Source organism: Podarcis gaigeae (genome assembly GCF_964106915.1).
Source record: "Podarcis gaigeae genome assembly, chromosome: Z".
Taxonomy (NCBI): Eukaryota; Metazoa; Chordata; class Lepidosauria; order Squamata; family Lacertidae; genus Podarcis; species Podarcis gaigeae.
The window spans coordinates 18,784,145-18,797,999 of NC_139691.1; the positions used below are offsets into that span (position 1 = coordinate 18,784,145).

Genomic DNA, 13,855 nt, shown 5'->3' on the forward strand with positions numbered 1-13,855 from the left:
TGATACTATTAATACTATTCTTATTGATGTTCAATGTTTCATATCTTGCTTTTCTCAGAAGTTGGGGTTCAAGGCTTCCAAAGTTTAAAAACATCATTGTAAAATATAAAGTAATAAAAGGAAACTAGTTAAAAACAATACAGTGGACGCTCGGGTTGCGAACGTGATCCGTGCGGGATGCACGTTCGCAACCCGCAGTGTTCGCAACCCGCATTGCACACACACAGGTTGTGATTCGGCGCTTCTGCGCATGCGTGACCGCCGAAACCTGGAAGTAACCTGTTCCTGTACTTCTGGGTTTCGGCAGTCCGCAACCCAAAAAGACTCACCTGAAGCTGCTGTAACCTGAGGTATGACTGTACATCAAAACACATTTAAAACCAGCAGTTAAAAACTGAGTTTGCTCCGACAGCAGCCCAGTGGTTAGCACCACCTGCACCTTAGTCTTCCAAAGGTCGGTCTGTACAGGGAAGTCTCAGCCTGCCAGCAGAATTATAGCAAGGAGGGAGCCATCCTGACCTCTCTTGGGAGAAAATATCCTCAGGGAGCAGCTGAAGAAACTTCACTCTCTCTCACGTCACCCCCAACCATTCTTCTGATGTGGATGGCACCTAGAAGGTGCTTGACTGAGGATATTAGAAACCTGGGCAGGTCCTTGTGGTTTATTAGGACAACCTGGGCTCTCACTTGAAGGGCGGTGAGTAGCTTGTACCTTGCCATTTCCTCTGCTCAAACTCTGGCCCTTAAGCACTTCTTCCTTATGTTTCCCTTCCAGAGCCAGCTGTATCGAAGCAACCATGACCTGACAGCTGGCACCTATGAAGCGAATCACCAACCAGTCTCACTCCACACAGAGTATTCCTATGACCACTTTGGCGAGCAGTCCCCTTTCATGGACAGCTATGCAACTCAAGCTGCGTGGATGACTGTGGAACAAGGTAGCACCTGGGCGACTTCTTGGGTTTTATGCATCCAGTAAGGTGCAAACAGAGAGCCGACACCTGCCAGATGTTTGTTCTTAACCTGCCTGCCTGTTTCCTTCCCCATCGCAGCCCCTTCAAGGCCTCTGCCGCCTGAGAAATTTTCAGTGCCCCATGTCTGCTGCAGGTTCGGTCCTGGGGGCTACCTGATCAAGGTCCTGGCAAACCTGCCTTCAGAGGGGCAGCCAGCTTTGGTTGAGATCCACAGCATGGAGGTAAGGGAGGGGAATGCCTGCCTCAGCTGTGCTCCACCCAGGACTCTGTGTCTTGCTATTGTTAATGCTACAGAATCTCTCACTGCCTTACCAAGTTTGCAGGCTAAACCATCCTGTATAAAACATTGCTCTGTTCATTTATTTGTTGCATTTATATCCCACCTTTCCTTTGAGGAGCTCAAATATGAGGCCTAAAGTGGTGGAATGAACCAATTATTTAGATGGTGCAAAAAAGTTAAAATGGAGCTTTGTTGGAAGAGCTTCTATTTATTTGTTGAACTTGACTAATTAAGACTCTTTTTAAACAGACAAAATAGAGGAGGAGGCTTTCTAGGAAGCTTCCGGTTCATGCCCAGCTTTCATTGCTGTCCTTGCTGGTCACACACTTGAAGTGCCAGGTGATCTGGGACAAATGTATTTAATAATAATAATAATAATAATAATAATAATAATAATAATAATAATAATAAATAATGCTTAATAACACTTAATGTGTGTAAATGGCCAGCTCGTTTTTTAAAAAATATATGATGATATGCAATGAAACAAAGCTTGCCATTAATTTCACTAAGCCTTCTAAAATATTTATCCCATTGCTTTTCTATATGTGATGTGGTAGTAAACTGTACTTTATATTAATAAGTGTGTGTGTGAATACACACAACTGTTTTCATGGTTTTTATATGTAGTTATCTGTTTTATATATGTCCTTATATTGAAAATAACTTTGGCTTGCCTCATGAAATAATAAATTATTATTAGTATTTACCATGACATTTGTCACTTCAGGGGTATATTTTAGAACCCACCATATTTCTGTGATTGTAAGCTGTTTTAAACTGGTTTGCATACTGTGTTTTAATGTTGTAATCCTGCCTGGGACCTTTGGCTGATGAATGGGCAATACATTACTATTGTTGTTATTATTAATAGTTATGTCCCCCTTAATTCAGCAGAGCCCACTCCCCCATTGCTGAGTTCCCTAATTTGTGAGTTCAGCAGGGTCTAGTTAGTGCTGCCTTCAGTGTAATGAGATGCATCACAGACCCTGTCCATGATGCTCCCCTCTGCTTGCCTTGCAGATGGTGATGCAGCACTCTCTGGAGCAGGAGGAGATGAGAGCCTTCCCTGGCCCCCTCACCAAGTATGTGAAGCACTTGCCTTTCGTCACATTGCTCCGAGCTGCCTCCCTTGGAGGCCTAGTTCCCTGCCTCACCACTGCTTTCTCTTCTCCTCCTTATAGAGAAGAGACTCACAAAGTGGATGTTATCAATTTTGCCCAGAACCAAGCCACCCGGTGTTTTCAGAATGACACTCTGATCGACAAGGAGTCTGCCCGGCTCCTCTGGGACTTCATCATTCTCCTGTGCAGACAGAATGGGGTAAGAGTTCTGGGCTTCCTGCTAAATATCTGAAACAGTGAAATGCTTAATATCCTGCAGATTAATCCTTCCAACTCACTGTGCTTTCAGTTTTATGGGATGGTTGCAGTGATGTACAGGGAAAGGCATGCCCTGCCCTGCCCTCCCACCTTGAGCTTTGAAAGAATGCCTGAATGCAGAGCTAAAGAATGATAATCACTCATTGGGTATAGTCTACCAAACAGTTAATTTTACTAAACAAAGCAAAAGTCACACTTGACTGCGAACTCAAGTCCTGCAGTTTCTGGGCTAAGGGGGACCAGCTAGATGTTTCTCTCCCCACCCCCTTGCCAGGTTGTGGGACGTCTCCATCCAAGCTGCCCTTTTGAAAGAGTGTTGCTGTCCACTGCTTTCCTTGCAGACAGTGGTGGGCACAGACCTTGCTGAGCTCCTGCTGCAGGATCATCGCACAGTGTGGCTCCCAGGGAAATCACCCAATGAAGCAAACCTGATTGACTTCACGAACGAGGCCCTGGAGCAGGCAGAGGAGGAGTCTGGAGAAGCCCAGCTCTCCTTCCTCTCAGACAGCCTCATCGCCACCATTGGCAACCTCGAGAAGGAGACAGACCGGTTCCGGGAGCTCTTGCTCTATGGCCGCAAGAAGGTGACGGGCTAGGGATGGCTAATTTCCTTCTTTCTTACATAACAGTAATACGTATGTGTGTGTAAAATTTTAGTGTTGTTACTGAACCAAAGGCAACAAAAACAGCACTATGACTCCCAATTCTGGAGATACCTTAATCTTTGTTATAATAGTAATTTCCACCTTACAATGACAGATGTTTCTGTTAAAAGGAAGGGAGGAAGTGTTTCGCATGACATTAGTGCAAACTGCTGGGTACTGGTCCTGTTTGGTTTTGCATTTGTGATGGTGGTGATGTCCCACCAACTCTCCAGCAAAAGCATCCTTGTGTATTCTTCTTCTTTGCCAGTCATAGCTTGCATGTTGGGTTTTCAGTGAGGGCGATACACCACACCCTTCTATACCAAGATGTTGAAGTAGCCCCTTTAAGGTCTTTCTAGAAGCTGGCATTGACCCTAGGTGCTGACACCAAAAGAAATCTGATTAAAGGTTTCTCAGTCAAATGCTGGTTTCTTCCTGAGCATGTGTTAGAGTGAGGAGGAGAGCTATGGGTGCTGAGCACACCCCAGGGGAGATCCATGCCCAGCTTGACAAGTTTCTGTCCCCTCCCGCTCACCAGGACGCTCTGGAATCAGCCATGAAACACGGGCTCTGGGGCCACGCTTTGCTGCTGGCCAGCAAGATGGACAGTAGGGCTCACGCAAGAGTGATGACCAGGTAAGAGATACCTACCTCCATGTGCACTCCCAGCCCTTTTTCCAGTGAACTTCAATACATTTTTAAAACTCTGCTGCCGTCACCTGGTTACCCACACCTGTTCTTTACTCATCTCTTGCCTGGAGTAAGCAAATAAATGCGCTTACCACAATGGGTACACGTTCTCTCTCCACTATCAGAGGCAATATGCCAATGAATACCAATTTCTGGAAATCATAGGTGGGGAGAATTGCTGCTGTTTCCTCAGGTCCTGCTTGCAGGCTTCCCATCGTGGACATTTGCTTGATCACCATAAGACGGCTGGACTGCACAGTCTAGCAGACTTCTTATGGGTGGCTTTAAAAGGGATTTACTAAATCGAAGGAGGAGAAGGCTATCGGTGGCTACTAGCCACAATGGCTTTGTTCTGCCTCCACTGCCAGAAGCAGTATGCCTCTGAATACCAGTTGCTAGAAACCACAAGTGGGAAGAGTTGATGTTGTGTTCAGGTTTTGCATTTGGGCTTCCCATTGGAGAAACGTGTTGGTTGCTGTTGGACTGGCATGCTGGACTTGATGGGTTCCCTTTGCTTGATCCAACTGCTGCTGCAGGGCTCTTATGCCTTCAAAGTGCCGTTGGACTCTCTTAATGTCTCCTTAGAAAGACCCCTGACTTTGTGTGTTCTTGGCTTGTCAGGTTCGCCAACAGCCTCCCAATCAACGACCCCCTGCAGACTGTCTACCAGCTCATGTCCGGGAGGATGCCCGCAGCATCCACAGTGAGTCCTGAGTGAGAGCTTGCCTTGTCCCTGCCCATTGGAGGAGGCCACAATTCCTCATTGGGCAAAGGGCTTTCAGTTTTGTGCGTGCTTAAACAGGAATGTACTGTTAAGTGCTCCCTTAGCAGCCATGCACTTTGTGAATTTGTAGTTATTTATTCGTCAGACTTGCAGTGGCTCATCTTATTTTATATCTTTATACCTCCATTCACATTAGTCCCAAGGCAGTGTGCAAAACAATTGTAAAAGCAAAACAGTAAAATCACAGTACAGTGTTGTTGTTTTTAATGCAGAAACAAACTGAAAGGCAGAGGTAAAGACTTAGCAGTGTACTGGAAAATTCATTTATCCTGTCTTTCTCTCCCTGCCACCCCACCCTCCTAGTGCTGTGGAGATGAGAAATGGGGAGACTGGAGACCCCACTTGGCAATGGTCCTTTCCAACCTGACAAATAACATGGAGGTGGAGCACAGGACGATCATCACCATGGGCGACACGCTTGGTAAACCACAGAAGCAAATCCCACCTATGGAGATTGGGGTGGGAGGGAAGAGTGATCAGTTTCTGGGAACAGAGGGCCCCTGGGCCTCAGTCCTCTCCTGCCCCCGTTTTAAGGGATGCCTTCTGTCTTTTGCCACAGCTTCGAGAGGCCTCCTAGATGCTGCTCACTTCTGCTACCTGATGGCTCAGGTTGGATTCGGAGTCTACACGAAGAAAACAACTAAGCTGGTTCTGATTGGCTCAAACCACAGGTGGGTGGGGAGGAATGGGTTGCCATGAAGCCCTAAGTAATAAATTTATAACCCACTTTCTAAAGAGGGGTGAGCCTTCACAAAGCAGCATGAAACCACCAAATAACCAACACAAACACAGCTTCAAATGCATTGAAGCAGCCACCCTTCATTATCACCATTTTTTTTTAAAAAAAGAGCATTAAAGCTGCCTCTCCCTGACTCATGGTTGTGGTTGTTGTGCAGGAAAGCCTTGCCTTTGTGTACATTTTGATATGCACCTATTGCTGATCCCTGGGCCAATTGCAGCCTTGCTGAGGGACTGTGGCTTGTCTCTCTGCCCCTGTCCCAAGTTTCTATCTCTGAGGCCAAAGAAGGGCCATGGCAATGAAATTTGCTGATGGAGCTGTTCAAGGGGTGCCAGAGGGTCTTGCGCCTTTTTCTACCTCCATATTCTAAATGGCCTTCAAGTCAAGTGCCTGTGTCTCATTCACAAAATACTTTCCTATCCCACCCCCTTCTGTTTACCTTTCAGTTCACCTTTTTCAAAGTTCTCCACTAATGAAGCCATCCGAAGGACAGAAGCCTACGAATATGCGCAGTCCCTGGGGACACAGCCATGCTCGTTGCCCAATTTCCAGGTTTGGGGTGCCTCATGTCTTCTCAGTCTCCTGGGTGATGGCTGCTCTTTGTCCCCTTGTTGTTTTGCAGTGGTTGCAAATGCTTGACAGCTGTTGTCCCCTTCCACTTTGATCTTGCTTATAATGTGCAACACAGCTCAAGTTCTGAGAAAGCATGGAAAAGGAGCACCTTGCCCCTGCAGTTCAGGAGCCTTTCTTGGGAATGTGTGCTGGAGGAAGCTCCTTTTTGGCTTGTGTGTGCTGGGGGCGGTGGCAACCCCTAGCCCCACCTCCACCCCACCCTCTGGGCCACACAGCTTCAGGGCAAGAGAGAGGGAGAGGAAGGAAAAGCAAAAGATGGGAGTGGCCACAGAAGCTGGGAAAGGAGTGTTTCAGGTTGGATGCATGGAGCTGTGGAGAGATCAGATCATTTTTTTATACCATCGCAGACTTGCTAAAACAAGAGCACACACAGGATAAATCCTGAGCATGAAAACATCTGCTTGCTTAAAATGCATTGTAATACAGTTTCAAAGGATTTAGCAAAAGATAGAAACATAAGATTAAAAAATTGCAGCTAAAATGAGAGCATCGCCTTAGAATCCTAGAATTGTAGAGTTGGAAGGGACCACAAGGGTCATAAAGCCTCCCCCCTTGCAATGCAGGAATCTTTTTCCCAGTGTGGGGCACAAACCAAACAACCTTGAGATTGAAAGTCTCTTGCTCTGCCGACTGAGCTATCCCTCAGATCTTGAGAGACATTTGAGCAGAGGAGAGGAACTTGGCCACTAAGCCTGTTCTTTAACACCTGCTGAAAATATTTCTGTTTTGCCAGCCCTACACGGGCAGTTAAGAAGACATCCTTCTACAACTGTTAATTGCTGTCTTATTTCTAACTTTTTTAATGGCTTTTATTGCAAGCTTTTAAGGTTTTATTGTTGTGACCCATTTTCATTTTTTTAATGAAACATTGATCATACAAATACCTTTCTTAATTAACTTGCTTGCATCAGCCGAAAGCTATTCCAGGCACGATCCTGGTGTCCTCGAAGGGTGTTTCCTCATAAGGGGGCAAAGTCCCCTGTTACATTCCTCTCTATGAAGGCTACATGACCCAGACATGAGCTGTTGAGAAGAGTCCGGAGTGAACGCCAGGGCAGGGGCTGGGCACTAGGCACCTTGTAGGTTTGGGCTGCTTGAGAAGAAATGACAGCTCTGAGGTTCTGGAACATTGGTGCTGCTTGTGCAAGCAGCATGTCTACGCCAGGCACCCTCATGCTTTTAACTGCTGCTGCTGCTGCTGCTGCTGCTAAGGCCATGCTCCCAAATCACCTAAGATTCAAAATCCTCTTTCTTGCAGGTTTTTAAGTTTATCTATGCCTGTCGACTGGCCGAAGTGGGGCTGGCCGCACAGGCCTTCCATTACTGTGAAGTGATTTCCAAAGCCATCCTCAAGAACCCCTGTTACTATTCCCCGGTCCTGATTAGTCAGCTGATCCAGGTACAGTATATTGGGGGTGGGGGTGGGGAGGTTTAACTGCCTTTTTCCAGTGCTGTGTGTCTTGGTTAAGGTAGGCCCCTCCGAACACAACACACAGCCCTCTCCAATGTTTCTATGAGCAGTTAGTCCCTGGATATCTTCAGTAGAGAGGGAAACATAAAGTTAGAAATGACTGCAGTCTGTGCTTGAATGCAGCATATATTCTGGACTTGTCCCAAAACTTAGAACATTCTGGGAAGATACAGCAATGAAAATTTAAGTAATACCTGACTATAATTTACGTATGGAACGTCAGATTTTGCTATTCAGAAACGTTAAAGAAACTGTACTAATAGAGGACAGGGAATTGATGCAACATCTCTTGCTTGCTGCCAGAATTATTATCTGTCATGACTGGGGAGGAAATGAGAACACCATCCATGAGGAATGGATAACTAAAATCTGGAACATAGTTAACTTAGTTAAGCTCACATATATAGTGAGAACCAGAGAGGGCAGACTAAAAGATAGTGTCTTCATCAGGAAATGGAGGCTTTTTATAATGTACTGAAGTAATAAGGTACAGGAGAATGTTAACCCATTTCTGTCACTTGAAACTTTGTGATGTTAATTTATTATGTTGGATTTTAGCATGTAAATTTATTCCTACATGTTTAGCTATCCCGTTCTACTTTTGTCTTATTTAGTTTTATTTGGCATCCGCTATTATACTTTGTTATGTATTACTATAAATAAATATATGTAAATCTTTAAAAAAGTGGTTGCAGTTGCCTGCCCCAACAGAGCAGTCCCAGAAGCTCCCTTCTCTCTGTCCTCCTTTGACCATTTCCAATGGTTCTGCTTCACAGATCTCCCCTCGGTTGCGGCTCTTTGACCCTCAGATAAGGGAGAAACCTGAGCAGGAATTTTTTGATGAACCTGATTGGTTGGTACAACTTCGAAGCTTAGATGGGCAGATCAAGGTGAGTATGCTGTCGTCCCATAAGTTCAGTGTGTGAGATTCCCACGCATGTTCATTCAATCAGTGTAGCCCCGCTTTGTGCAGTATAAACAGAAGTGAGCTGAGGGTTTCAGCTGAAAACCTTTCCCTTATTTTTAAAGAGTTGCTTTGAAACATTAGCAGCCTTATACCTCATGTTGCTCAGGAATATTAAGAAAGCAAGAAAAAACCAGTGCAGTTTTGAAATCAGTTTTGAAAGGTTCAATCCACCATCTTGATTCAAAATTGCATCCTAGGGTCTCCAGACATGGACCAAAACTTGCTCCTTGATCTCAAGAACCATTGTACAAAAGAAAAAGAACCCTGTCTGTAACCCTGAAGGGATCCATTGCCAGTCAGTGTAGACAATATTGAGCTAGATGGGCTCAATGCTTTGACTCCTTGTAAGGCAGCGACCTGTGCTCCTCTCTCTCTGACTAAGGGATGGAGGTCACAGAGGGGCCTTTAACCTAGAAACCTTTTGCAGTGGTGGTCTTGGGCCTAGCAAAGGGAAACATGTAGATATGTCTGTCAGTTGAAAACTGCCATCTTTGATTTTTTTTTTTCTTCTCCCAGGAGGGTGGGATCGCTTACAGCGCAGGGAGATCCACACCTCAGCAATATGCCTGCAGCACACCAAGCTCTGAACTGGACCATGTCAGTCAAAGCGAGGGGATGGGGGCTGGCCATGAGATGCTATCCGGCTCTGACAACCCACTCCTGGCCTCTTTGCTTCCTGGCACAGGTCACCCTGTGCAGCCGAGTGTCCAGCTGATGCCTTCCGGTGGGTGTTCCTTGCCATTGTTTCATGGGGTAGGGAGAGGTCAGAGATGGGGCAGGGAGAATAAGAAACAACAGTGAATTGTAGGGTGGGAACCATTTGTCAGCAGTGTCCACTGTTGGAATGTGGTGGTGGGCTCCCCAGGACCCTTTGTGCTCCCAGTTTAAGGCCTTGTTGTGTTTGGTGTTAAGTACATCAGAGGAGCCCTGATGAGTCACTCCAGTGGCCTAACTAGTCCAGCTTCCTGTCCTCACAGTAGCCACCCAGATGCTGCAGTGGGAAGCCCACAAGCAAGAGCCGGATACAGTTGCTCCTTCCAACTGTGAAGGCAGCGCATAGCCATCGTGGCTAGTAGCCACTGCTAGCCTTCTCCTCCTCTGTGCCAGTAGTCATCACTTGGTTGGGGATCCAGTTTGCTCTTTTTGGTTATGATGTCTCAAGGCACACAGGCTGCCTGGGTGGAGCTTGTTTCCACAACCCATGCAGTTCATTGATAGTAGGTTTGACCTGCCAGCAGCCACTGAGCTGCTTCTGGCCATGCAAATTGACCCAAATATATTCTCATCCATCAAAGAGGGGTGGAATATTCTTTGGATTGATAGTGAGTTGTTCTGGGCTCCAGTCTGTTGTGGGTTACAAACATCCTAGATGTCCATTTACCTTCTTTGTCACTCCCTCCATAGCTCCTCAGGCCATCCTTGACAGCTCAGTCACTGCGGCACCTTCTTCCCATTCAGAGGCTACTGGCCATACGCCTTTCTACCCTGCGGCTCCTCCTTCTACAGGGCCAGGACCCAGCTATGCCCATGCCTATGGAGCCGAGCAGAACCCTCCATACCCCACAATGGGGATGGTGCCACAAACAGGTCCATCCTCTCAAGCAAATGAACTTCAGCTGCAGGAGCAGCTCAACCAAGATGCAGGTTTGTCCTGGCATTGTGGCAGGGGCGGGGTGTGACAGAAAGGGGTCTCTCTGCTTTTTTCCATTCTTGGAGAGCTGCACATGTTTCAAAGGTCCCCATCACTTGCTTATGTCCTGCATTGCAAAGTTACGGTCACATTGGGGAGTGCCATACAATATGGAATGTCCACACCAAAATATCATAAGAACATAAGAAGAAACCAGCCCTTGACCAATGTTCTGAACCGCAGGCCTAAAGAAGGGCTTGTATGAGTGGTTGAGTGCAGGGACACTAAAGAAGAATGTGAAAAACATCAGAGTGGCCAGTTCTAGAGAAGGTGTAGACTTACAGCAAAGCAGCCTGCCAGTTCTCCTAGCTTTTGCAGATGCAGGATAGACAACATAGCAAGCACATGGCTTGTCCACACCCAAGCAAGCATGCATACATTCTTCATAAACAAAGCAGCATATGTCATTTCACCTGACTAGATGAGGGCATTGATGGTAGATACCCAAGTCTTAAAGATAGTTCCCCTTTCTGGGCTCAGAGCCCAGCACCCCAAGCCTCACAGATAAGGGTAACATCAAAGCATCATTAGCCTCTATAAAAGCAAGTGACTGTAAATATATGTGAGCTCATTGCTGCAACAACTACCAATTAATTGTGGGGTTATCTTGACAGCCAAGATGTCATTAGCAAAGCTTCTGAAACAATTCACCTTTGATTCAACACAGACAGTAGCCCATCTCGTTCAGTATCCTGTTCTCACAGTGGATAGTTAGATGCCTTTGGGGATCTGAGCAGGATCTGAGCACAGGAGCCCTCTCCCCTCCTGTAGTTTCCAGCAACTGATGCTCAGAAGCATGGCTGCCCCCAGCTGTGAATACAGAGCATCGTGGCCACCCTGACTAGTGGCCATTGCTAGCTCTCTCCTCCATTAATTTGTCTAGTCCTCTTTAAAGCATCACCCTCTAGGTTGATGGCCATCACTGCTTCCTGTGAAAGCAAGTTCAGCAAACGTTGAGCTGGTTTATCCATTGATGCAATTTAATGATGCAATCATTCTTGTGCCTCCTTCCAACCCATTGCATACTCATCCTGATGTGTCTTTTATATCTGCCTCAGGAGTGCAGGGCGGCTCCCAGGAGACTCAAGCTTGGAAGGCCAGACCAGAGCCCAGAGAGGATGACTTCTATGGGAAGATGGCAAGCATGGTATCCATCCTGCTCTTATTCTTTTTTTAACTTTTTTTTTGTTGGGAGCACATAATGGCCATTAATTTGGAGCCAAATTCCACCCATGCCCCTGTCTGAAAGCTCTGTCCTTCCTTCCTCTCCGGTTTGTAGCTCAGGTTTGTACGAGGGCCAAGCAAAGGGGCACCTGGAGGTCCGCTTCTGGGTTCTGCTTTCGAATCCGTCGCTCGGAAGTGCTGTCCTCCCAGCTAGCTGTGCTGACGATGAGTGTGTGGCCATCCTCATCTGGCACACACATAAAAGGGTTGTACCCAACGTTAACCCGATACTCGGAGGAGACCCAGTGAAATTAATGGGACATGACTGATTTAGGCTTATTCATTTCAGTGAGTGTACACTGAGAAAAAAATTTGTTGTGTACAGCCCAGAAAAAAAAAGGTCTGGTATTGAAGGCGTGCTGTGAATCCCCACCCTTGTTTGTGTGTGCTGTGTGCATGCTCAGACGCCAGGGGCATGCTGAAGCAGAAGGCGAGGTGGCTCATTGGTAGAGTGCTGCTTTGAATGCAGAAGGACACAGGTTCAGTCCCTAACAGCATCTCCAGGTAGGGATGGGAAGGGCTCCCTGCCTGAAACCCTGGAGACAACCCTGAGCTGGATGGACTTGGTATAAGGCAGCTTCTCATGTTCCTAAGACCGTTTGTTTGGCAGAGTAGTCCCCTCTGTTTTAGGTGTGTGGGCCAGATTTTCTGGACACCCCCCCCCCCAGGATAACCTAATCCTCCTTTCCACACAGTCATACTGAAGAGTGGCCAAGAGCAGAGGAGCCAGGTGGTCAAGGGGGGAGTCCAGTCAAGACCTGCTACAAGCGTGGAGCTCCTATAGTCTTCTGGATATTGCTGAACTGTTGTTATAAACATTAATTACCTGCCCTTCACCCTAAGGTCCTTGGGTGGGTTGCAACTTTAAAACACAATATTAAAAGCAGTTTTAAACAACTGAAAACTTGCAACTCCCATCATCACACTTGCCACATTTGCTGGGGCTAATGGGAGTTGTAGTTCAGCAATTTCCAGAGGGCCAAAGGCTCCCCACTCCCAACCTGTTGTATCAGGCTCACCATACAGCCTTTGCCTTCCCACTTAACAAGCTCAACTTGTGGCTGAAGAATGTGCTGGTCTGACTCTGCATCCGCTGTTAGTAGGTTGGCTTAGCTTGCTTGTTGATGTACTGGCTTTGTGTCTAAGCAGGGCTCGGGCCGACGATCCAGATCCACCTCCCAGTCTTCTTCAGTTAACATGGTATGCCATGCGCAGACTCCCTACCTCTGTCGCTCTGTCTGTCTGTCTGTCTCTCTCTCTCTCTTTCATTCCTCCATTTTTAAAAAATATCTCACCCTTTCTTCACACCTCCATGCTGCATTGGAACTTTTTCTCTGCCCTGATGAACCTTGGGTTGTGTCCAACTAAGTTCTACTCAAGAGTAGACCCACTGAAACTGACGAACCAAAGTTAACAAAGCTGGTCAACCAAAGTTACCAAAGTAACCAAAGTTAGTCAACATCCATCCATCCATCTACAGTGGTACCTCGGGTTACAAACACCTCTGGTTACAAACACTTCAGGTTACAGACTCCACTAACCCGGAAGTAGAACCTCGGGTTAAGAACTTTGCCCCAGGATGAGAACAGAACTCATGCAGCGGTGCAGCAGCAGTGGGAGGCCCCATTAGCTAAAGTGGTACCTCAGGTTAAGAACAGTTTCGGGTTAAGAATGGACCTCCAGAACAAATTAAGTTCGTAACCAGAGGTACCACTGTATTTCAGCGGATCTGCTCTTGAGTCAGACTAACAGGGGACCCAGACTAACAGGGGACCCACAACACTTCTTGGCACCTGCTGAAGCTTCCTTCTCTTTTGGGGTTGTAATGTTATCCTGGTTCCTTTTGTAACAATTGCAGGGCTTCGGGGTGCGATCCCGGACCACCTCAGAATCCTCTGTGCACTCTGTTGGGCGAGAGAGACGGAACTCTGCAGCCAAGCAGCCCTCCCCACCCCCACCGCCCATCCCAGAAGGGAAGCCAAGCAAAAAAGAGCCTGAGCCTCGGAAGGTAGGCCAGCATTCAAGGTAAAAGTAGCAGCTTCATCTCTGCCCCCAGCTTTTCCAATTGGCTGGGTTTGTTGGGGGCGGGGCCATTGTCTTCACCCTCTTGCAAGACTTACCTTTCTTTTCTTTTCCCTGCAGAGTGGAGCAACGTGGCTTGGCTGGCTGATGGGGAAAGGCAAGAACGAAGCTCACCTCCCTGATGATAAGAACAAATCGGTAGGTCTACCCTGAATCCCAGTGGTTGTGAGTCCTTAACTGAACATCTGCACAGCCTGCCTGGTTTGCCTCCTAACCAGTTCCTATGTGTTCTCCTAGATTGTCTGGGATGAAAAGAAACAGCGGTGGGTCAACTTGGATGAACCGGAGGAAGAGG

General features: G+C 47.0%; 1 protein-coding gene across 14 annotated transcripts in view; it reads left to right on the plus strand.

The window, feature by feature from the left end:
- The window catches only part of SEC16A (SEC16 homolog A, endoplasmic reticulum export factor), a 39,358-nt gene that overhangs the window by 15,251 nt on the left and 10,252 nt on the right, over window positions 1–13,855 (plus strand). For 5 of the 14 annotated variants that reach the window (XM_083721985.1, XM_083721978.1, XM_083721989.1 and 2 more), the window contains exons 7-25: window positions 776–938; window positions 1,053–1,195; window positions 2,278–2,339; window positions 2,439–2,577; window positions 2,978–3,220; window positions 3,819–3,916; window positions 4,592–4,673; window positions 5,058–5,175; window positions 5,314–5,425; window positions 5,940–6,045; window positions 7,385–7,525; window positions 8,374–8,487; window positions 9,081–9,288; window positions 9,969–10,208; window positions 11,313–11,401; window positions 12,625–12,678; window positions 13,337–13,486; window positions 13,621–13,698; window positions 13,798–13,854. In XM_083721985.1, the coding sequence (XP_083578111.1) occupies window positions 776–938; window positions 1,053–1,195; window positions 2,278–2,339; window positions 2,439–2,577; window positions 2,978–3,220; window positions 3,819–3,916; window positions 4,592–4,673; window positions 5,058–5,175; window positions 5,314–5,425; window positions 5,940–6,045; window positions 7,385–7,525; window positions 8,374–8,487; window positions 9,081–9,288; window positions 9,969–10,208; window positions 11,313–11,401; window positions 12,625–12,678; window positions 13,337–13,486; window positions 13,621–13,698; window positions 13,798–13,854 (2,397 nt within the window). The remainder of the gene's footprint in view (window positions 1–775; window positions 939–1,052; window positions 1,196–2,277; window positions 2,340–2,438; window positions 2,578–2,977; window positions 3,221–3,818; window positions 3,917–4,591; window positions 4,674–5,057; window positions 5,176–5,313; window positions 5,426–5,939; window positions 6,046–7,384; window positions 7,526–8,373; window positions 8,488–9,080; window positions 9,289–9,968; window positions 10,209–11,312; window positions 11,402–12,624; window positions 12,679–13,336; window positions 13,487–13,620; window positions 13,699–13,797; window position 13,855) is intronic. The other 9 variants (XM_083721980.1, XM_083721988.1, XM_083721982.1 and 6 more) reach the window with 2 other exon arrangements.